At 29.9% G+C, this 24,523-nt stretch overlaps 2 protein-coding genes across 5 annotated transcripts; both read right to left on the bottom strand.

Moving 5' to 3' along the window:
• Positions 1–47: 47 nt before the first annotated feature.
• On the bottom strand, positions 48–14,051 carry LOC135130902 (cytochrome P450 4C1-like). 4 transcript variants are annotated; one of them, XR_010280855.1, is made up of 12 exons: positions 11,718–11,965; positions 11,468–11,659; positions 11,235–11,420; positions 11,088–11,154; positions 10,915–11,041; positions 10,822–10,867; positions 10,522–10,700; positions 10,306–10,474; positions 10,075–10,254; positions 9,819–10,030; positions 7,000–7,182; positions 48–262 (listed from the first exon to the last, which is right to left on the bottom strand). XR_010280855.1 is itself a non-coding variant. In XM_064058357.1 (11 exons), the coding sequence occupies exons 1-10, from the start codon at positions 11,869–11,871 to the stop codon at positions 9,864–9,866; spliced, it is 1,467 nt and encodes a 488-aa protein (XP_063914427.1). In that variant the 5' UTR covers positions 11,872–11,965; the 3' UTR covers positions 6,865–7,182; positions 9,819–9,863. The 4 variants fall into 4 exon arrangements, 3 of the variants coding, with proteins under 3 accessions (XP_063914427.1, XP_063914429.1, XP_063914426.1); XM_064058357.1 differs by lacking the exon at positions 48–262 and having other exon boundaries at positions 6,865–7,182; XM_064058359.1 differs by lacking the exons at positions 48–262; positions 7,000–7,182; positions 11,468–11,659; positions 11,718–11,965 and adding exons at positions 13,718–13,896; positions 13,951–14,051 and having other exon boundaries at positions 9,759–10,030.
• A 3,847-nt stretch (positions 14,052–17,898) lies between these two features.
• LOC135130903 (cytochrome P450 4C1-like) lies at positions 17,899–20,139 on the bottom strand. Its single transcript, XM_064058360.1, has 10 exons — positions 19,893–20,139; positions 19,643–19,834; positions 19,409–19,594; positions 19,262–19,328; positions 19,089–19,215; positions 18,996–19,041; positions 18,696–18,874; positions 18,480–18,648; positions 18,249–18,428; positions 17,899–18,203 (listed from the first exon to the last, which is right to left on the bottom strand). The coding sequence occupies exons 1-10, from the start codon at positions 20,044–20,046 to the stop codon at positions 18,037–18,039; spliced, it is 1,467 nt and encodes a 488-aa protein (XP_063914430.1). The 5' UTR covers positions 20,047–20,139; the 3' UTR covers positions 17,899–18,036.
• Positions 20,140–24,523: the final 4,384 nt, after the last annotated feature.

The raw sequence follows: 24,523 nt of genomic DNA, 5'->3' as shown, positions 1-24,523 counted from the left end.
ATCACATAATTTCTAAGGACAACCACTTCGTTCGTATTTGTATTCTAATAGTATATCATACTTGCAAACCTACCGAAACATTACATACATTTTAGTAAAAATTTTCTTTTTTAGAAACGTAAACGACCACTTTTCGCCTTTAGCATAACCAAATAGTCCCAATGGATGTCCTTCCATGATTTTATTTCGACAGTTCGTACTTTGAAGTTCGTCAAAATCGTCGCAACCATTACTTTTACCAGCATCATTCCAAATTTTAGACCTATAAGACAAAGTTAAAATATACATAATACCGCATCTAGTGTCTTCGTCAGCATATCGCAAAATGAACAATAACAAAAAATACAAAAATAAAATATAATAAACAAACAGAAACAAATTATGTAACAATTTTCTTTCTGCACTTGATGTCAGGATACGTTCGTATGGCGCTGTCATACGTAATTGACTTTGTGATGTCATTCTCAATTGCAAGAATCGACAAAGAACTTAGTCTTTCGTTTTTCATCGTATTATTAATACCGTTTTCTTGTTATTTAGATAAGGGAACAAATAAAATGCACAGTTCTATTTTTAAACGCTCTGTATTTTTGCGCGGTAAAAATGATAAATGCAAAGTTATATAATAAATGCTCAGTTAAAAAATAAATTCTCAGTAAAAATAATATATGCTTGGTGAAATAATAACTGCTTAGTTAAATTAATAACTGTTCGGTGGTTTCAAATTTAAAAATAGTAACAGATTATTTTTGATTAAAAAAAGCAACATTTTTACATGAATACCACCAACACAAAGGAAAAAATTATATGAACCTCTTTTTCTTGATGAAACATGGGTATTTAGTAGGGTAGCATATGCAAAAAGACACCATTTCGTTTAACATACTGACAAAATAATAAATTACGCTTAAGAAAATGAAAAAAAAAATAAATAGAACAGAATGAAATTATTATAAATGTTCATAATTCGGATGCTAGTGAGAGTGGAAGTTAATTAATTAAAATTTAACTTACAAAAGACTAAAAGTACGTATAAATAGATATTGTGTGCGAGTTCTTGGCAACAGGTTTCTATCGATGACGCAGGTACAGAGATGACTGTAAGCAATTTTCCACTTTTTGTCGTCAACCGAACCTTAATTATCAATTTTTGTTTTTTTGTATATATTTTTTAAAATTTTTGGGTTTTTCGATTTTTCGATGTGACGATTTTTGGACTTTTCGATTTCCGGTTTTTTCATTTTTTTTTGATTTTTCAATTTTTCGAACTGTCAGTTTTAGGATTTTCCGATATTTAGATTTTTAAATTTTTCGTCTTTTAATTTTTTCGATTTTTCAGTTTTTCGATATTTCAATTTTTTGAATTTTTAAATTTTAGATTTTTACATTTTTTGACGGATTTTGATTTTTCGGTGTTCCAGTTTTTCGATTTTTCCATTTTTCGATTTTTTATTAATTTCTTAATTTTCCGATATTTCAATTTTTCGATTTTTTAACTTTTCAATTTCTCGATTTTTCAACTTTGAGATTTTTCGATTTTCTCGATTTTTCGTCTTCTCGATTTTTCAATTTTTCGATATTTCAGCTTTGGAATTTTTAAATTTTTCAAATCTTCAAATTTTGATTTGTTTTTTCAATTTTTCGATATTTCTGTATTGGGATTTTTCTATACTTTGCTTAATCAATTACTCAATTTTTCAAATTTTCGATGTCTGGATTTGTTATTTTTCGATTTCTTTAATTTTCGATTTTTGTTTTTAATTTTTATTTTTTTTTTTTAGTTTTTGGGTTTTCCGATTTTTCGACTTGACGAGTTTTGGGTTTTTCGATTCCCCGTTCTTTCAATGTTTTGATTTATCAATTTTTAGATGTTTCAGTTTTGGAATTGTTTAGTTTTTTGGATTTTTCAATTTTTCATCAATTTTTCAGTTTTTCGAAATCTCAGTTTTGGGATTTTTAGATATTTAGATTTTTCCATTTTTCGATTTTTCAGTTCTTCGATAGTTCCACATTTTGAATTTTTAAAGTTTAGATTTTTCCGTTTTTTGACGTTTCGGTTTCTCGATTTTTCGATTTTTGGATTTCTCGGATTTTGATTTTTCAGTGTTTCAGTTTTTAAATTTTTCGATTTCTCCATTTATGGAGATTTCGATGTATTAATTTTTTTATTGTTCAATTTCTCGATTTTTCAATTTTTCGATTTATCGGTTTTTTGTTAATTTCAAAATTTTCAATTTTTAATTTTTCAATTTTGGCCAATTTCGATTTCGTAATTTTTCGACTTCTTCATGTGTTCGTTTTTGAATTTTTCGATGTTTCGATTGTTTGATTTCTCGGTTTTTGGATTTTTCCACTCGACGATTTTTCAACTTTTCCATTTCTAGATTTTGCAATTTTTCGAATTTTCCGTTTTGGGGTTTTTCAATATTTCGATCCTTCAAATTTTCTATTTTCCGATTTTTTAATTTTTCATTTTTTCAAAAGTTCTTAATTATTCGGTTTTCAGTTTCTCTACTTTTTGATCTTCTGATTTTCCCATTTCTTGATTTTTCGAGTTCTCGATTTTTCAATTTTTCGATATTTCAGTTTTGGGATTTTTCAATTTTTCGAGTCTTCAAATTTTGCTTTGAATTTACAATTTTTCGATTTATCGATTTAGCAGTTTTTCTATATTTCTGTTTTGTAATTTTTCTATATTTTACTTCATCAATTTCTCATGTTTTATTTTTTTAATTTTTCCAATTTTTTAAATTTTGGATTATATGATTTTAAAATTTTCGTTTTTTCGAATTTTCGAAAATTGAAAAATGAAATATACTCCTACTTAAAATCGAAAAATCAAAAACTTTAAAAATCGAAAAATCAAAACACCCAAAAATCGAAACATTAAAAAATCAAAAAATTAAAATACCTGAAAATTGAAAATCCAGAAATTGAAAAGTTCTCAATATTCAAATCCTGAAAAATTGAGTACTGAAAACTTGAAAAATTGAGAAATCCAAGCATCGAAAAATGTAAAATCTAAAAAATTCAAAAATTGAGAAATAAAAGAAAAGAAAAATCAAAAATTTAAAAATTCGAAAAATTGAAAAATTAAAATATCGAAAAACTGAAGAATTGGAAAATCGAAACACCAAAAAAAAAATCAAAAAAACAAAAATCTAAAATTCAAAAATCAAAAAATTGAACACTCGAAAAGCCAAAAAGTCGAAAAATGGAAACATCGGAATGTTCAAAAACTGAAACATCGAGAAATCAAAACATCAACAGTAGAGGAGTCAAAAAATCAAAAAATTAAGAGATCAAATTAGACGAAAATTGAAAAATCGAAAAGTTAATAATTGAAAAATTGAAACATTTTAAATGAAAAAAAATCGGTAAACCGAAAAATTGAAAAATCTAAAAATCGAGAAATTGAACAATCTAAGAATTAAACAATTTAAAAATCGAAGAATTGGAAAACCAAAAAATCTAAACCGAGAACTTGAAAAATCGAATAATCGAGAAATCGAAACATGAAGGGAAACAAAAAAATTAACGGAAAGTCTAGAACTTAAACTAGAATTTTAAAATTAAAATACCTTTCGAAAAATTGAAAAACCGAGAAATCGAAACATAAAAAATGGAAAAATTGGAGAACCGAAACATCCCAGAACTGAAATACTGAAAAACTGAAAAATGGAAGGAAAATTGAAAAATCGAAAAAGTGAAAAAATTCTAAATTGAAATCTTGAAAAATTGAAAAATGGAAAGAAAATTGAAGAATCGGAAAAGTGAAAAAATCCAAAACTGAAACATTGAAAAATTCAGAAATCCAAAAATTGAAAAATCAGTTAATCGAAAAATTGAGAAATCGAAAAATTTAGAAACGTCGAAAATTGAAAACTGAAAAATAAAAGAAATTTAAAATCGTAAAACTGAAACATCGGAAAATTGAGAAATCGAAAAATAAAGAAATTCGAGAAACCGAAAATATGAAGAATCGAGAAATCGAAGAATCGATAAATTGAAAAATCCCAACAGTAATATGTCGAAAACTTGAAAAATCGAAATCGAGTTTGATTAATTGAAAAACTAAAAATTAAAAAAAAAAAAAATCGTATCAAAAACTAAAAATTCAAAAAATCTAGAAATTGAACAATTAAAAAATCAAAACATTGAAATCCCAGTAAGTTGATAAATATAGGAAAATTTAAAAAACAAAAATTTTAACAATCCAAGAATTGAACAACAAAAAAAATCTAAGCCTGAAAACTCAGAATATCGAATGATCGAGAACTCAAAATATCAAGGAAAACAAAAAATCTAAAATTTAAAAATTCGACAAATTGAAAAATCATGGAACTGAAAAATGGAAAAGTCGAGATAGTGAGAAATCTAAAAACCTAAAACTTTAAAAACTGAAAAATTAAAATATCGAAAAATTTAAAAACCGAGAAAACACAATATCAAAAATTTGAAAAATTGAAGAAACGAAATATTGCAAAATTCCAAAGCTGAAATATTGAAAAATCTAAAAATGGAAGGAAAATTAAAGAATCGAAACAGTGAAAAAATCCCAAACTGAAATATTGAAAAATTGAGAAATGGAGAAGTGGGAAAAGCAAAAAAATTGGTCTAAAGAGTTTAGACAGTACTTCCCTCGCTATCGGAAACGTGACGACTGCATGCCTATTATGTTTTTTTTTCACATTAGTAATAGTAATAGTAATAGTAATATATATTTGTGTTACCATACAAAATATTTACACACGTCATAAAATATTTAATTAACAAAAGCTTAATACTAAATCATAACTAACAAAGGAAAAGCACATTAGTTTTGCATTGATTTCATAAATTGAAAAAATTCTTCAAACGAGAAAAATGCATTTTGGATCAGTATTTTCTTAATACATACTTTAAATTGATTGAGATTAGCCTTTTTCATTGCAGTAGGTACCGCGTTGTAAAATCCCACACAATAGTGAGCAATGCTATTTTTAGATCTTTTAAGTCTAATGAAATCATTTCGTAACAAATGCCAGGTCAATTTCCTATCAAGATGGAAACCAAGAAATTTTACGTAGTCATTTTTATTAATCACACTTGAAAGTGAAAAAAGTAAATGTTGCGTTTTGTCTTTATTTACTAACAATTTGTTCGCTGAGAACCAATTACTTATTTGTGTTTCGGCTTCACTTGATATTTCATTTATTCTGTTAATATCTTTCCCAGAAATTAAAACTGACGTATCATCTGCAAATAAAACCAATTTACCGTCTAAAGTTAGATTTGATATATCATTAATGTAAACCAAAAATAGAAATGGCCCAAGGACTGACTCCTGCGGCACTCCTGCAACTAATTTTTGCTTAGATGATGCTGAATTATTGAAATATACATATTGTTGTCTATCAGTCAAATAAGATCTGATCAATTTTAAGCTGTTTTCAGAACGAAGATAATATTTTAACTTGTATAATAATATATCATGACAAACAGTGTCAAATGCTTTTTGCAAATCAAATACACTTAATAAAGAATTTTGTTTTTGTTCGAAAGCCCTTAGTATCTCCGAGCATAACGAATTTGTAGCTAGAGTTGTTGATCTCTTATTGCGGAAACCAAATTGTGAATAATTGAAGAGTGATAAACTTTCAAAGAATTCGCTTAACTGATTTTTCAATATCGTTTCAAATATTTTACCAAATATTGGAACCAATGAGATGGGACGGTAATTTTTTGTGGAATTAATATCCCCTTGTTTTTTAAGAATCGGTACAACTTTAGTTACTTTTAGTTGTATTGGAAATGTATGCTCTTGTATGCAATGGTTTATTACCTTTGTCATTGGAATAGCAATTAGATTTAAAATTGTTTTTAACATTAATATGCATAATTATATTATCAGTATTTTTACTTTTAGAATTTTTCATTTTTGAAACTATATCACGGACTTCATTAAAAGTGACATCCTTAAAAGTGAAACTTGCATCGTAATCTGAAGTTAAGTACGATCGGAAATCTTGTCCAAGTGTTGGAATATTTCCCTGCAAATTTGAACTCAAACTTATGAAGTAATTGTTAAAATCTTCACATGAGATAATGTTTGTACTTTCAATACTCTTTATTTTGCTTTCAGAATCTATAATCTGCCACATTGCTTTTTTATTCAAAGAATTATTAATATAATTGTCATTGTAAGATTTTTTTGCTTTAGCCAATTCTCTAGCGTATACTTTTTTTATGTTTAAGATAAGCGGCACTGATTTGATTTTGGTTAGCAATAAGTTCACAATAAAATTTTACCTGTTCCCTCGTCACCCTAAGTCGTTCCGCAAACCAACTCCCTTTTATTTTTGTTATGTTCGTGGTTCTAAATGTTGTTAAAGGGAAACAAATTTCTACGGCATTTACAATTTTTTTATAAAAAGTGTCAAATTTCTTTTGGCAATTTAAAGTATTATTATCTACAAAGTCCCAATTTACTTGTTCCATATGATTATAAAATTTAAATAAACCTAATTGTGTTACAGGACGATGTGTTATTTCCTTTTTTACTGTATTTATTTTGGAAGTCATAAATCTAATACAAACACCAGCATGGTCAGATAGTCCAGGGTTGTAAGCGGTTGCTAAATATTTATCTGCGGACAAGTTTGTGAAGATATTGTCCAGGCAGTTGTTGCCTCTAGTTCGGGAAGTAATAAGTTCTTTTAAAACAAACGACCTTAGGAGATACCTTAACGTTTGCACTTGATTATTATTTAAATTAAAGTAAGTATTAAAGTTACCAGAAATAATAATTAGTTCATTTTTTTTACACATTTCAGTTAATAATAATTCTAATTGTAGGAGGAATATGTCGAAACTACCTTTAGTGGATCTGTAGAGAGAAATTATGTTAAAATTTCTAAATTTAATAGCTGCAAATTCAGCATGAATTTCTTTGCAATATCTTTCGACCTTTAAAGTTTTACATAAAGGTAAAACAGAGTTATGGACAAATGTACTTACACCACCATGTATATGTTCGCGTCGACAATAATGTGACAACAACGTATAGTTTTCAAATAAACAGACACCTAACTGATCCTCTTGTAACCAGTGCTCATTGATGCACATAATATCAAGCGGTTGATCAGCCTGTAGAACTGTATTCGTTTGAAGAATTTTGTTGCTAAGGCTTTGAATGTTCAGCTGAAAAAGATTTATAACAGAATCATTTGAATTACATAATGTAAAATTATTTTTCCTTTTATTAGATTTCAAAGCATTCGGTTTTGTAGTTTCTGATTAAATCAATAAAATAAATCTGCGCATACCTTAAATTTTTTGAGTCAGCCTGTATATCCGAATCCAAAAATATGAATGGGATGATAAATTACAAGAAGAGGCTCATCATATTTTGTACATTTTAGATAGGATTTATTCAGCAAAATTTTGTGGTGACGTCATTAATTTTTTAGAGGGGATAAGTAAATATATATTGATTAAAACGGTCTTGGTTTAATAACAAAAAATATTGTTCGTCTATGAAACAAGCTCGTCTTAGACAAAGTATTCGTAAAAAAAAATATGTCGTAAAAAATGTACGTATGCTGGTTCCGGCTGCGATTATGGTATAAATATTTTTTAGATAATCCTGACATGGATGTAGAAACATTTGTCACAGCCAAAGAGGTTTTTTTGCGAAAATTATCTTTGAATTTTGACCAAATTGAAATAGACACTAGGAACAGGCACATTTGGGCAAAGAAAGAGAAATTAGGGTTACGGTTTCAAATTTTGGACGTATTTACAAACTTAGACCGACTACAGCAATAGCTAAAACTGTGGAGTCTCTGTTGTACAGTACATTTAGAGGTAATAGTCATACATACTATGGACAGCAAAGTGAGGAAAAACCTGTCAAGTGTTTTGAAATAAATAAAAATATAAAAACTGAACGGTGTGGATCGTTTATTTCAAAACAATTTCCTTACTTGGCTGCTAGTCCAGACAGGGTTCTAGAGGATAGGAGTGCATTAGTCGAAATTAAATGCCCTTCAAAATCGCAAGATTTGTCTCTCGAATAAACGGTTAGAAAAAAAAAATCAAATTTTGTACATTGACAGACAGAGAATTGAAACTAAAAAAAATCATGATTACTACTTTCAAGTCCAGGGACAAATCCTTGTTACGGGTATTTCACAAGTTTATTTTGTTGTGTGGACACCCAAAGGAACTAATATAGAAACAAAAAAGGAAGAAATATGTAAAAAGATGGCAGATGAACTTGGCAGATTTTACTTTGGCGCATTATTGCCCGAAATAATTGATTCAAGAAGAAAGAGGAACCTGCCTTTGCGAGAGATTTTTTTAGAATAAATAAAATTTGTTTCTATTTTTTTATGTACTGTAATAATTTATTAGGAGTACATTTTTCATCACCAAGACTTGCATATTTTTATTATAAATATGTTTTGAAAATGATCTCTCGGCAAATGAAAACATATACAAGCACTTTTTTCGAGTAAACAATGAAGGGAGAAGTTACTGGGCGTAGGGTTTTTTAAAACACTTCCTTTCTGGGATAAGTGGTAGATACACTTAGCTACTTATACGTGTTAAACAAAAGCTGTATTTTATATATTTTTTATTATTATTATAAATATGTTTATTAGTTTTATTAATTAACAAAGCAAAATATATATTAACAATAATATTACAATGAATTTTTAGTAATCATGTGTATTGAATTCGGGATCCTGAGTGGAGTAAAAATATTATAGTTCCCCAGTTTTAATTCGGTTTTATGATAGTACCTCATTGCGTAAAAGTTAATTTCCTTAACAAAAGATTACTACGGCCGGTCCTGGCGGCTTGTTATAAAACTTGCCATAAATTAGAAAAATCAGCCGAGAATGCTAACAATCAGCTTATGGTAGAGCAGGCGATAAGGGTGTTAAAGATTGTCCAGAATTATATGAATTTTATGGACTCCCAAAGTTAATTTGTTTTACAGCCCTGTTGTCAGTTTTATTGTTTAGCTGAAGAGCGGGGCAAACTCAGGTACAGAAAAGATGGGCTTTCCCCTGACAGGCTCTTTACCGGTACAATAGAATTAACGCCTGAGCTGTGAAACAAATTAACGTTGGGAGTCCATAAAATTCACATAATTCTGGACAACCTTTACCTGGAAAGTCGCTTCCGTAAAATTTAGTGGCGCTCCTATCGGCAAGGTACTGAACTAACGGCTCAAAATCTATCGAATTGAAATCGATTTTTTTCAATAATTGAGATGAGACGCTAAATGTGGCATGCGACAATAGTCGTATGTAGAACCCCCATTCATATAAAAACAATGTTTAAGTGAAATTTTAGTGTTTGTTCCTTAAATATGAAATTTACAAAAAGCCGAATCACTGTTTTCAATAGCGTAAAATTTTATGCTTTCTAAGAAATGGATACCGTTAACTTGGTCATTGCTACTGAAAACTGAAAGTATCGGCAACAATGTTTATATTTCTGTCATATTTTTTAACCTTTAAAGACTAAGTTAATACAAAAATAAGCATTTATATGAACAGTATAAAACTGTGTCCAGGTAAATCAGAAAAATGCTCTAATTTTGATGTCACGTAATCGGCTTGCTTCTCCTCAAACATTTATTGGCGTTGCATAATCGTGGTCTAAGTTCATCTACCAACTATCCACTTTAACTAAATCAATTAAAAATTATATTGAATTCTTTTTTGCATATTGACGTAAAAGTTTAAAAAATTAATCACATATTTAATTTCGAAGGCAACAACCTCGTTCGTGTTTTTAATTTAATATTATTCCATACTTACAAACGTACTGATACATTACAAACATTTTGGAGATAATGCATATGGTCAAAATTTTCTTTTTTCGAAACGTAAACGACTGTTTTTAGCCTTCAGCATAACCATATAGTCCCAGTTGATGTCTTTCCATGATTTCATACCCACAGTTCGCACTTTGAATTTCCTCAGAATCGTCGCAACCATTACTTTTACCAGCATCATTCCAAATTTGAAACCTTAGACAAAATTTGAAAAAATACGACTGTTGACATCTACAGACCTATACAGTTTCTGGTTCCAAGGCTGAAAGGAATGTACGAACAACGATGTCTTTTTCCAACTTCATCAGGGAGAAACCGATCTGGATCAAATTTTTCCGGGTTGGGCCACACGTCCGGATCTCTGTGTAGTAGCACTAGAGGAACGGCGAGGTTAGAACCGGCAGGGAAAACATAAGGATCTGGAATAACGAAAACTGGATTTTTTAGAACCATCTTTTAAAATATATTACCGCATTTAATGTCTTCATCAGCATATCGCAAAATAAAAGGAATTGTGGGAACTAGTCTCAAAACTTCTTTAATAACGCGTTCTAAATAATCTAGACGATTGATTTCTTCCTGAATTGGACTGTTCTCGATATTTGGCAGAACTAGGGCGAGTTCGTTGTAAAGTCTTTCCTAAAAGAACAATTTTATTGTGATAGTATTATTTTTGCGTAATTTACCTGAATGTCTGAGTAGATTCCTAAAATCGTTAAAATCGTGTTGATTGTGATTGCTGCCGTTTCGCTTGCCGCCATCATCATAAAAATCGTTTCTTCCAAAATTTCTTCACGGGTGATCTGCTTAGTTTGACTTAATTTAGTCAAATTAGGTAGAAATCGGTTACTTTGAATTGCGTCATCTGAAAAAAAAAACGTTAGCAATCTAGCTGCTTTTATGACCACTAAATTTTATATGTATAGGAACAAATTTTAAGTGAAGTGCCCATGGAATAGTAAACGACTTGAGTTTTATGGACATACCATTTCTACCTTTGGATTCATAAGATTTGTATTCTTCTGCTATTAACTGCAAAGACAGAAAAAGTTAAAATTTTGTGACATAATAAAACGTACGTTCTCGGCATGTTCGTGACCAATTTGACAAACCATTTTATGCTCCTTATGTAAGTTAGACAATTTCCAAAAGAAATCGATGAGAAGCCACAATGTATGAAATCTCTCTACAAGTATTTTTTCGAATCTAAAGTCAAAACAATAAAAACGGTTAAATATAAAGAAATACTTACTTCACAGTGACTTCAATAACACGTCGTCGTTCCTTAATTGCAGACCGCTTTACACTTGTTAAGGTTGCTGTTAAAAAAATAGTCGACAATAATTCGCTTTTAACAATAACAATATTTTCGTCACGTTTAAAAATGAAAGTTTTTTACCTAAAGCAACATCCAGGGTTTTTTCCCAAATGACTTCTTGGAGATCCGTTTGTTCTCTACCTTCCGTGTCAAACAAAAACTGCACCATTTCGCTTGAATACTTGACAAATGTATCGTGAAACGAATTTAAAATCTTCATATTAAAAGAGGGATTGATCATTTTTCGATGTTCTTTCCAGATACTGACTGCGAATTTTATAATTTGTTACTGTGCGTAAAAAAAAACTTGGTACCTTTTGATGTCAGCAGAGTGTCTTTCATTGCATCGTTAAAATTATCGTAAAAAGGTGACTTGTTTAGACAATTTGTCAAAATTTTTTCTACATCTGCCGGTCTCGTGGTAACTATGTACAACTGTGAGCCTGCCCACGCTTTTGTAACCGGTCTGTACGAATCCAGATTTCTACAAACCAATTCAAAAAAATCTGCAATATAATTTTGTTACACTTTCTTATAATAAATTAATAAATCTTTATTACTTACTATCTTTTGTTGCAGATAACAGGACCACACTTCCGACGAGTGGCACTGAGAATGGTCCAGGAATTTTCCAAGCGTGATACAACAACCATCGTTTCTTCCAAAGAGTCGAAGTGATGATAAAAATCACACAAAGAGTGAAAATCCAGACTAGCATAGCGAAAGGAGTGACCACACGAGAGTTTTAAAATAATGCGCTTTACATTTAAGAGGCAAATGTTTTTGTAGTATAAATTCTAACTAGTTTATTTTTACAGTCAATTATTGATTCTTGCTTCACGTTAATAACTTGATTATTCCTAATATTGTTTGCTCATATTAGCATCAAAAACCTGTTGCTTCTTCAAGGAATTTACCACAAACATACAGGTGCTTTTTTACTCGAAACAAGGTCTGTAACTTTTATGGGCTTTTATTTTTAATTGAAATACCCGTAAATTTTTTAATAAATGAATCGTTTGTTCTTTTATTCCATTGCTAAAACTAAATCAGACGTTTTAAAAATGTTAATCCTCTTACGGACATCAATATCGCGAAAGTAAAAAATCTAAGAGGTGGTGGTGTGCTCCTGCAATCTGACAGTTCTAGCAACTTTAAGCAAATCACCATGAATAACTTGTCTGACCAATATGATATTCGTGAAGTCAAGACAATTGGTCCAAGGATTAGAATTACAGGTATTCCTGACTACATAAAAAAAGAAGACATTGTCTTATACCGTGAAGTTTTTTTTCTCTGAATACAGGATATTTCATGTATGTTGGGTTCATCCTCCAATAGATTGATTTGGACTGAATATAAGATCACATAAGATTCGTAATAATTGAGGATTCAACGATGTCAACGATGACATTTACAGTAAAATTTTTGATGAAATTGTTTTAAAAAGATCAATAACGTAAATTTTCTGTTCTTTAAACTTGCACTTTTTATTATACTTTAACATGAAGACGGTTGTGCCAAATGTCAATGGCATAATATCCTAAAGCTCGATTAAAATTTATGTTCAGTTTTTAAAAGTCCAAGTCAATCCATTACAAGCAGATATGGAACCAACTTAACATTAATTATCCTATGTTCAGAGACAAGAAAACCTTACGGTGTATGAGAAAACAAAATGAATCAATCTTTCACTAGAAATCCAATTGTACTTTGTTAAAATATGGCCCGGTTAAAAAAAATAATATCATTTTTCAAGCTGTTTATGAAGTTGAATTGTTGACATATAAAAGGCACTATGTAACGAAAAAAACCCAAAAATTGTCAGTAAAAACATTTAAAAATTCACACAAAATCATTGGATTATTACTGTTTAAATATTGTTAATTTAAGACGTTGTGCTAGTGTATTCGAGGAAGAATTCGATCGCATAAGTATGGGTTTAAACAGAGGCCACATTCGGGAACGAGGATTATTCAATCAATCGAGTCCACGAGGGTACAGTAAAGTTGCGCCGGAATTACTTTGTACGTAATCGCTGTGTAATAATCAGTCGTGTAATTCGAGTTATTAAGAAATGAGTTGTTGAGTTTTACTCACGTCGATTTTATTCACCGACCAACGTAACACTATTTTTTTAAGTCTGGAATGACGCTGCTGATTTTTTGTGGTAAACAATATAAACGGTTTATTTATTAAAAATTGACGCAGGGGTGTTCCATTTGAAAATAGAAGTTCATGAAAGTTAGAGCGATTACATCGAATAAAAAAGATAACCTGTATATACCGATATATATAGATATTGCGTGAATATTCTTGAAATTTTAATTTGGCAACAGGTTTCTGTCGATGATGTAAGTAAAGAGTTGATTATATGCAGTTATCAACTTTTTATTTCAAGCTATCCTTGACTTTTACAAATAAACTTTAGTGCAAGAGTCCAATTTTAAAAACGAATTTAAAATCTTTAAATTAAAAGAGGGATTGATCATTTTTCGATGTTCTTTCCAGATACTGTCTACGAATTTTATAATTTGTCACTGTGCGTAAAAAAAACCTTGTACCTTTTGATGTCAACAGAGTGTCTTTCATTCCATCATTAAAATTCTCGTAGAAAGGTGACTTGTCAATATTTTTTCTACATCTGCCGGTTTTGTGATGGCTATGTACAACTGTGAGCCTGCCCAGATTTTTGTAACGGGTCTATAGGAGTCCAGATTTCGACAAACTAGTTCAAAAAAATCTGCAAAATAATTATGTTACACTTTCTCAAAACAAATTAATAAATATTTATTACTTAATGTCTTTTGTTGCAGATAACAGGAACGTAGTTCCCACCAAGGGAACTGAGAATGGTCCAGGAATTTTCCAAGCGTGATACAACAACCATCGTTTCTTCCAGAGAACCCAAGTGATGCTAAAAATCACACAAAGAATGAAAATCCAGATTGCCATAGCATTAGGTGTGAGGACACGAATTTTAAAACAATTCGCTTTACATTTAAGAGGTAAACTGTTTTTAAAATTGGACTCTTGCACTAAAGTGTACTTGTAAAAGTCAATAATAGCTTGAAATAAAAACTTGAAAACTGCATACAACCATCTCCATACTTGCATCATCGACAGAAACCTGTTGCCAAATTAAAATTTCAAGAATATTCACACAATATCTATAAATATCTTTACATACAGGTTATCATTTTTATTGGTTGTAATCTTTCTAACTTTCGTCAAGTTCTATTTTCAAATGGAACACCCCTGCGTCAATTTTTAATAAATAAACCGTGTAAATTTTTTACCAAAAAAAAAATCACCAGCATCATTCCATATTTTAGACTTAAAAAATAGTGTTACGTTGGTCGGTGAATAAAATCGACGTGGGTAAAACTCAACAACTTATTTCATAATATATAACTCGAATTCCACGACTGATTATATTATACAGCGATTACGTACAAAGTAATTCCGGCGCAACTTGACTGTACTCTCATGGACTCGATTGATTGAATAATCCTCGATCCCGAAGGTGGCCTCCATTTAAACTCATACTTCTGCGATCGAGGTTTTTCTCGAATACACCAGCAAAACGTCTTAAATTAATAATTTTGAAACCGTATAATCCAATGGTTTTGTATGAATTTTTACATGTTACTGACAATTTTCGTTTTTTTTTCGTTACATTACATATTAACACTGTGAAAAAAATGAAAATGTAAATTACTCGAAAATTTAAAAAGTCGAAAACCTGAAAAATTGAAAAATCGAAAAACCGAGAAATCGAAAAATCAAAAGTTCGAGAAATCGAGAAGTCAAAAAATTGAGAAGCCGAAATAGGCCAAAATCGAAAAATCAAAAAAAGTAAAAAATTGAAAAATCGGTAACTGCAGAAATTGACAATCAAAACATCGAAACATCCAAATCTCGATAAATCGAGAAATCAAAAAATTGAATAATTGGAAAAATTGAAAAATGGAAACACTGAGAAATTGAAAGATCCAAAATCGAGAAAGCAGAAAATAAAAAAACAGAAAATTTAAAAACTGAAAAACCGAAATAGATCAAAACAAAAAGTCGGAGAGTTATAAACTGAAGAACTGATAAATCGAGAAACTGTACAATGAAAGGAAAACTGAAAAATCCGAAAATTGAAACATTCAAAAACTGAAAATCTAAAAATATTGAAAACTGAGATATGGAAAAATCAAAAGGATGAAGTCGAAAAATCAAAATCTTAAAAAAAAGTCGAAACATTGAAGAAAGCCGAAAGTCAAGGAATGCGAAAAATTAATTGAAAAATCGAAAAATTGATAATTTAGATGACAAAAATTGAAAAATCGAAAATCGAAATATTTGAAAATAGTAAAATTGAAAAGGAGAAAATTTGAAAAAATGTAAAACAGAAACGTCGGAAAATTAAAAATCGAGAAAATGTAAAATTGAGCAATCGTGAAATCGAATAAATAATCTGAAAAATCACAAAACTGAAATTTCGAAGAACTGAAAAATGTAAGAAAAACAAGACTGGAAAAACTGGATAATCCCAAAACTAAAATATCTAAAAATTGAAAATCTAACGACCTGAGAAATGGAAAAATAGAAAAATCAAAAAAATGAAGACGAAAAACTGAAATCTTAAAAAAATCGTAAAATTGAAAAATCAAAAACCTGAAAAATCAAAAAATTGATGAATAAATATTTTGAAAACTTGGAACTTGAGATTTAGAAAAAATGAAAAATGGAAGAAAAATAGAAGAATGGAAAAACTGAAAAATCCCAAAACCAAAATATCCAAAATCTGAGAAATTCAGCAATTGAATAATTGAGGCATCAAAAAGTCAAAAAAGTGAAGTCGAAAAATAGAAACTTCCAAAAACAAAAAAATGGAAAAATCAAAAACGCAAAAAATTGAAAAATTGAAGAATTGAAGAAATGAAAAATCGAGGCACTAAGAGTTTATAAAAGTCAAATTTGAGAAATTGAAAAATCGAAATATTTAAAAATCGTTCAATTGAGGAGGAGAAAAGTTGGAAAAACTTAAAATTGAAACATCGAAAAATTGAGAAATCGAAAAATTTTAAATCGTGAAATTGAAAAACTGAGAAATTGTAAAATCGAAAAATTGGACAATAAATAAACGGAAAAATCCCTAAACTGAAATATCCAAAAACTGAGAAATTAAATAATTGAAAAATTAAGAAACCGAAAAGTCAAAAATGTGAAGTTGAAAAAAAAAAAAATCGAAAAATTGAAAAATCAAAAACCCGAAAAGTCGAAAAATTGAGAAATTGAAGAACAAGGAAATCGAAACAATCGAAAGTCAAGAAATGGAAAAATCAAAACGATTAACTGAAAAATCGAAAAATTGAAAATTTAGAAGTCCAAATTGGAAAATCGAAAAATCGAAATATGTATTTAAAAATCGTAAAATTGAAAAAGTGAGCAATTGTAAAGTCGAAAAATTGAAATATAAAAGAAAAACTGAAGAATGAAAAAACCGAAAAATCTCAAAACTGACTGAGAAATTAGAAAATTGCAAAATTGAGAAATCGAAAAGTCAAAAATGTGAAAAAACGAAACTTTCAAAAACAAAAAAATTGAAAAATCAAAATCTTGAAGAATTAAAAAATTGAAAAATTGGAGAAATGAAAAATCGAAAAACTGAGTGTTTTAAAATAATGCGGGTTGTAATTATGGTACAAGAATTATTCTTGTACAAAACTGTTTGAATTTTTGTTCAGAAGGTGTCATTAATACTCAAGAAAAATCAAAGTTATGCAGACATTTGTTTACTTGAATCATTCTTGTGAATCTGTTTCAAAATTAAGTAGGTATGTGGCAACAAATACAGCTTCGAAAGACCCTATGAGTTAAAATTTGCCATTTTCGATCGTAAGTCTTCAATTTTATTTCTAAAAACTATGACAAGCAAACTTTCATAAAAACAAAAATTTAACGTATAAAACGACTAACTACTGAAGAACTATCATTTAATTACCATAGTCCAGTGGCGCACAAAAATTTTTGTTTTTATTAGAACTTTTATATTATTGGGGTACACCCATCAAGACCCATTACCAATTTTTTTGTACATCTGTTTCAAAAACACCAGGTACAAAGAGTTATAAAAGGTAACGACTAATTAAATAAGCCCACTAGTTCACAAAGCATTCGGTTTTGCAGATTTCAAATTAAATATCAAAATGTGGTTTCCTAATTTTGATTTTTTTTCCAAAAATCTGGACGATTCGGGTACAATCTCAATTCGGAGTCTTAAACTACAATCATGTGCAAGACTATTTTATTTGATACAATTTCAAACTCATTTACTATGTACAATTTTGAAGTGACGTCATCACATTAGTGGTGGCGATAATTAGACAAATTTTGGTTAACGTTTTACCATCTACATGATATACCTAATACCTAATACGTATAAATACAAAATTTTAAAACAATTGGCCCAGTACTTTCGGAGATTATCTGTCTAATAAAAATCCGGAACAGCTCGGGAAGTAAAAGGCCATAAAAAAATAACGCAGTAATGCAACATTTTCCTGACTCGTAGGTGAATAACCATTATTTGAACAGAGTAAAGCTGTCTCCTGATAATTGAGAAAATGTTCTAATTTTGATGTTGTCACGTAGTAATCTGTTTGCATCCTTTCAAGAATTTAACGGGTTCTAGGTTCTTCTAACAACTATTTAGCGGCAAAAAATTTTACAGGTTACTACTAAAACAAGTAAAAAAGATGAATTCTTTATTGTTAAATATATTATTAAATTAATCATATAACTTCAAAGGACAACAACCATTCGTTCCTATGTTCTAATATACTTACAAACCCACCCATACATTACATACATTTTGGAAAAATGTGTATATTCAAAATTTTCTTTTTTCGAAACGTAAGCGACTGTTTTTAGCCTTCAGCATAACCATATATTCCCACTGGATGTCCTTCCATGATTTCATACCGACAGTTCGTACTTTGAAGTTCCTCAGGATCGTCGCAACCATTATTTTTACCAGCATCATTCCAAATTTGAAACCTTAGACAAAAATGAAAAAAAATACGACTGTTGACATCTACAGACCTATACAGTTTCTGGCACCAAAACTGAAAGGAATGTACGAACAACGATGTCTTTTTGCAACTTCATCAGGAAGAAACCGATCTGGATCAAATTTTTCCGGGTCGGGCCACACGTCCGGATCTCTGTGTAGTAGCACTAGAGGAACGGCGAGGTTAGAACCGGCAGGGAAAACATAAGGATCTGGAATAACGAAAACTGGATTTTTTAGAACCATCTTTTAAAATATATTACCGCATTTAATGTCTTCATCAGCATATCGCAAAATAAAAGGAATTGTGGGAACTAGTCTCAAAACTTCTTTAATAACGCGTTCTAAATAATCTAGACGATTGATTTCTTCCTGAATTGGACTGTTCTCGATATTTGGCAGAACTAGGGCGAGTTCGTTGTAAAGTCTTTCCTAAAAGAACAATTTTATTGTGATAGTATTATTTTTGCGTAATTTACCTGAATGTCTGAGTAGATTCCTAAAATCGTTAAAATCGTGTTGATTGTGATTGCTGCCGTTTCGCTTGCCGCCATCATCATAAAAATCGTTTCTTCCAAAATTTCTTCACGGGTGATCTGCTTAGTTTGACTTAATTTAGTCAAATTAGGTAGAAATCGGTTACTTTGAATTGCGTCATCTGAAAAAAAAAACGTTAGCAATCTAGCTGCTTTTATGACCACTAAATTTTATATGTATAGGAACAAATTTTAAGTGAAGTGCCCATGGAATAGTAAACGACTTGAGTTTTATGGACATACCATTTCTACCTTTGGATTCATAAGATTTGTATTCTTCTGCTATTAACTGCAAAGACAGAAAAAGTTAAAATTTTGTGACATAATAAAACGTACGTTCTCGGCATGTTCGTGACCAATTTGACAAACCATTTTATGCTCCTTATGTAAGTTAGACAATTTCCAAAAGAAATCGATGAGAAGCCACAATGTATGAAATCTCTCTACAAGTATTTTTTCGAATCTAAAGTCAAAACAATAAAAACGGTTAAATATAAAGAAATACTTACTTCACAGTGACTTCAATAACACGTCGTCGTTCCTTAATTGCAGACCGCTTGACACTTGTTAAGGTTGCTGTTAAAAAAATAGTCGACAATAATTCGCTTTTAACAATAACAATATTTTCGTCACGTTTAAAAATGAAAGTTTTTTACCTAAAGCAACATCCAGGGTTTTTTCCCAAATGACTTCTTGGAGATCCGTTTGTTCTCTACCTTCCGTGTCAAACAAAAACTGCACCATTTCGCTTGAATACTTGACAAATGTATCGTGAAACGAATTTAAAATCTTCATATTAAAAGAGGGATTGATCATTTTTCGATGTTCTTTCCAGATACTGACTGCGAATTTTATAATTTGTTACTGTGCGTAAAAAAAAAACTTGGTACCTTTTGATGTCAGCAGAGTGTCTTTCATTGCATCGTTAAAATTATCGTAAAAAGGTGACTTGTTTAGACAATTTGTCAAAATTTTTTCTACATCTGCCGGTCTCGTGGTAACTATGTACAACTGTGAGCCTGCCCACGCTTTTGTAACCGGTCTGTACGAATCCAGATTTCTACAAACCAATTCAAAAAAATCTGCAATATAATTTTGTTACACTTTCTTATAATAAATTAATAAATCTTTATTACTTACTATCTTTTGTTGCAGATAACAGGACCACACTTCCGACGAGTGGCACTGAGAATGGTCCAGGAGTTTTCCAAGCGTGATACAACAACCATCGTTTCTTCCAAAGAGTCGAAGTGATGATAAAAATCACACAAAGAGTGAAAATCCAGACTAGCATAGCGAAAGGAGTGACCACACGAGAGTTTTAAAATAATGCGCTTTACATTTAAGAGGCAAATGTTTTTGTAGTATAAATTCTAACTAGTTTATTTTTACAGTCAATTATTGATTCTTGCTTCACGTTAATAACTTGATTATTCCTAATATTGTTTGCTCATATTAGCATCAAAAACCTGTTGCTTCTTCAAGGAATTTACCACAAACATACAGGTGCTTTTTTACTCGAAACAAGGTCTGTAACTTTTATGGGCTTTTATTTTTAATTGAAATACCCGTAAATTTTTTAATAAATGAATCGTTTGTTCTTTTATTCCATTGCTAAAACTAAATCAGACGTTTTAAAAATGTTAATCCTCTTACGGACATCAATATCGCGAAAGTAAAAAATCTAAGAGGTGGTGGTGTGCTCCTGCAATCTGACAGTTCTAGCAACTTTAAGCAAATCACCATGAATAACTTGTCTGACCAATATGATATTCGTGAAGTCAAGACAATTGGTCCAAGGATTAGAATTACAGGTATTCCTGACTACATAAAAAAAGAAGACATTGTCTTATACCGTGAAGTTTTTTTTCTCTGAATACAGGATATTTCATGTATGTTGGGTTCATCCTCCAATAGATTGATTTGGACTGAATATAAGATCACATAAGATTCGTAATAATTGAGGATTCAACGATGTCAACGATGACATTTATAGTAAAATTTTTGATGAAATTGTTTTAAAAAGATCAATAACGTAAATTTTCTGTTCTTTAAACTTGCACTTTTTATTATACTTTAACATGAAGACGGTTGTGCCAAATGTCAATGACATAATATCCTAAAGCTCGATTAAAATTTATGTTCAGTTTTTAAAAGTCCAAGTCAATCCATTACAAGCAGATATGGAACCAACTTAACATTAATTATCCTATGTTCAGAGACAAGAAAACCTTACGGTGTATGAGAAAACAAAATGAATCAATCTTTCACTAGAAATCCAATTGTACTTTGTTAAAATATGGCCCGGTTAAAAAAAATAATATCATTTTTCAAGCTGTTTATGAAGTTGAATTGTTGACATATAAAAGGCACTATGTAACGAAAAAAACCCAAAAATTGTCAGTAAAAACATTTAAAAATTCACACAAAATCATTGGATTATTACTGTTTAAATATTGTTAATTTAAGACGTTGTGCTAGTGTATTCGAGGAAGAATTCGATCGCATAAGTATGGGTTTAAACAGAGGCCACATTCGGGAACGAGGATTATTCAATCAATCGAGTCCACGAGGGTACAGTAAAGTTGCGCCGGAATTACTTTGTACGTAATCGCTGTGTAATAATCAGTCGTGTAATTCGAGTTATTAAGAAATGAGTTGTTGAGTTTTACTCACGTCGATTTTATTCACCGACCAACGTAACACTATTTTTTTAAGTCTGGAATGACGCTGCTGATTTTTTGTGGTAAACAATATAAACGGTTTATTTATTAAAAATTGACGCAGGGGTGTTCCATTTGAAAATAGAAGTTCATGAAAGTTAGAGCGATTACATCGAATAAAAAAGATAACCTGTATATACCGATATATATAGATATTGCGTGAATATTCTTGAAATTTTAATTTGGCAACAGGTTTCTGTCGATGATGTAAGTAAAGAGTTGATTATATGCAGTTATCAACTTTTTATTTCAAGCTATCCTTGACTTTTACAAATAAACTTTAGTGCAAGAGTCCAATTTTAAAAACGAATTTAAAATCTTTAAATTAAAAGAGGGATTGATCATTTTTCGATGTTCTTTCCAGATACTGTCTACGAATTTTATAATTTGTCACTGTGCGTAAAAAAAACCTTGTACCTTTTGATGTCAACAGAGTGTCTTTCATTCCATCATTAAAATTCTCGTAGAAAGGTGACTTGTCAATATTTTTTCTACATCTGCCGGTTTTGTGATGGCTATGTACAACTGTGAGCCTGCCCAGATTTTTGTAACGGGTCTATAGGAGTCCAGATTTCGACAAACTAGTTCAAAAAAATCTGCAAAATAATTATGTTACACTTTCTCAAAACAAATTAATAAATATTTATTACTTAATGTCTTTTGTTGCAGATAACAGGAACGTAGTTCCCACCAAGGGAACTGAGAATGGTCCAGGAATTTTCCAAGCGTGATACAACAACCATCGTTTCTTCCAGAGAACCCAAGTGATGCTAAAAATCACACAAAGAATGAAAATCCAGATTGCCATAGCATTAGGTGTGAGGACACGAATTTTAAAACAATTCGCTTTACATTTAAGAGGTAAACTGTTTTTAAAATTGGACTCTTGCACTAAAGTGTACTTGTAAAAGTCAATAATAGCTTGAAATAAAAACTTGAAAACTGCATACAACCATCTCCATACTTGCATCATCGACAGAAACCTGTTGCCAAATTAAAATTTCAAGAATATTCACACAATATCTATAAATATCTTTACATACAGGTTATCATTTTTATTGGTTGTAATCTTTCTAACTTTCGTCAAGTTCTATTTTCAAATGGAACACCCCTGCGTCAATTTTTAATAAATAAACCGTGTAAATTTTTTACCAAAAAAAAAATCACCAGCATCATTCCATATTTTAGACTTAAAAAATAGTGTTACGTTGGTCGGTGAATAAAATCGACGTGGGTAAAACTCAACAACTTATTTCATAATATATAACTCGAATTCCACGACTGATTATATTATACAGCGATTACGTACAAAGTAATTCCGGCGCAACTTGACTGTACTCTCATGGACTCGATTGATTGAATAATCCTCGATCCCGAAGGTGGCCTCCATTTAAACTCATACTTCTGCGATCGAGGTTTTTCTCGAATACACCAGCAAAACGTCTTAAATTAATAATTTTGAAACCGTATAATCCAATGGTTTTGTGTGAATTTTTAAATGTTACTGACAATTTTCGTTTTTTTTTTCGTTACATTACATATTAATACTGTGAAAAAAATGAAAATGTAAATTACTCGAAAATTTAAAAAGTCGAAAACCTGAAAAATTGAAAAATCGAAAAACCGAGAAATCGAAAAATCAAAAGTTCGAGAAATCGAGAAGTCAAAAAATTGAGAAGCCGAAATAGGCCAAAATCGAAAAATCAAAAAAAGTTAAAAATTGAAAAATCGGTAACTGCAGAAATTGACAATCAAAACATCGAAACATCCAAATCTCGATAAATCGAGAAATCAAAAAATTGAATAATTGGAAAAATTGAAAAATGGAAACACTGAGAAATTGAAAGATCCAAAATCGAGAAAGCAGAAAATAAAAAAACAGAAAATGGAAAAACTGAAAAACCGAAATAGATCAAAATAAAAAGTCGAAGAGTTATAAACTGAAGAACTGATAAATCGAGAAACTGTACAATGAAAGGAAAACTGAAAAATCCGAAAATTGAAACATTCAAAAACTGAAAATCTAAAAATATTGAAAACTGAGATATGGAAAAATCAAAAGGATGAAGTCGAAAAATCAAAATCTTAAAAAAAAAGTCGAAACATTGAAGAAAGCCGAAAGTAAAGGAATGCGAAAAATTAATTGAAAAATCGAAAAATTGATAATTTAGATGTCAAAATTTGAAAAATCGAAAATCGAAATATTTGAAAATAGTAAAATTGAAAAGGACAAAAATTGAAAAAACGTAAAACAGAAACGTCGGAAAATTAAAAATCGAGAAATTGTAAAATTGGGCAATCGCGAAATCGAATAAATAATCTGAAAAATCACAAAACTGAAATTTCGAAGAACTGAAAAATGTAAGAAAAACAAGACTGGAAAAACTGGATAATCCCAAAACTAAAATATCTAAAAACTGAGAATCTAACGAACTGAGAAATGGAAAAATAGAAAAATCAAAAAATGGGGACGAAAAACTGAAATCTTAAAAAAATCGTAAAATTGAAAAATCAAAAAATTGATGAATAAATATTTTGAAAACTTGAAAACTGAGATTTAGAAAAAATGAAAAATGGAAGAAAAATAGAAGAATGGAAATAAAAAAATATATCAAAACCAAAATATCCAAAATCTGAGAAATTCAGCAATTGAATAATTGAGGCATCAAAAAGTCAAAAAAGTGAAGTCGAAAAATAGAAACTTCCAAAAATAAAAAAAAAAAATGGAAAAATCAAAAACTCAAAAAATTGAAAAATTGAAGAATTGAAGAAATGAAATTCGAGGCACCAAGAGTTTATAAAAGTCAAATTAAAGAAATTGAAAAATCGAAATATTTAAAAATCGTTTAATGGAGGAGGAGAAAAGTTGGAATAACTTAAAATTGAAACATCGAAAAATTGAGAAATCGAAAAATTGAGAAATCGAAAAATTTTAAATCGTGAAATTGAAAAACTGAGAAATTTTAAAATTGAAAAATTGAACAATAAATAAACTGAAAAATCCCAAAACTGAAATTTCGAAAAATTGGAAAATGAAAGAAAAACTGA

This window comes from Zophobas morio, unplaced genomic scaffold, assembly GCF_036711695.1.
Source record: "Zophobas morio isolate AGI-343-1 ecotype UQ-CSIRO unplaced genomic scaffold, CSIRO_AGI_Zmor_V1 ptg000018l, whole genome shotgun sequence".
NCBI classification, from domain to species: Eukaryota; Metazoa; Arthropoda; class Insecta; order Coleoptera; family Tenebrionidae; genus Zophobas; species Zophobas morio.
This window is presented reverse-complemented; position numbering and strand designations above follow the sequence as displayed.

What these genes read in the sequence shown, in the direction of transcription:
- LOC135130902 (XM_064058357.1), bottom strand. Translation starts at nt 11,871, where the DNA reads ATGCTAGTCTGGATTTTCACTCTTTGTGTGATTTTTATCATCACTTCG. An exon ending in GTTATCTGCAACAAAAGATA is followed by an intron (nt 11,660 to 11,717) that starts GTAAGTAATAAA and finishes ATTATATTGCAG; the next exon opens with ATTTTTTTGAATTGGTTTGT. An exon ending in AACCCTGGATGTTGCTTTAG is followed by an intron (nt 11,155 to 11,234) that starts GTAAAAAACTTT and finishes TTTTTTTAACAG; the next exon opens with CAACCTTAACAAGTGTAAAG.
- LOC135130903 (XM_064058360.1), bottom strand. Translation starts at nt 20,046, where the DNA reads ATGCTAGTCTGGATTTTCACTCTTTGTGTGATTTTTATCATCACTTCG. An exon ending in AACCCTGGATGTTGCTTTAG is followed by an intron (nt 19,329 to 19,408) that starts GTAAAAAACTTT and finishes TTTTTTTAACAG; the next exon opens with CAACCTTAACAAGTGTCAAG. An exon ending in TGAATCCAAAGGTAGAAATG is followed by an intron (nt 18,875 to 18,995) that starts GTATGTCCATAA and finishes TTTTTTTTTCAG; the next exon opens with ATGACGCAATTCAAAGTAAC.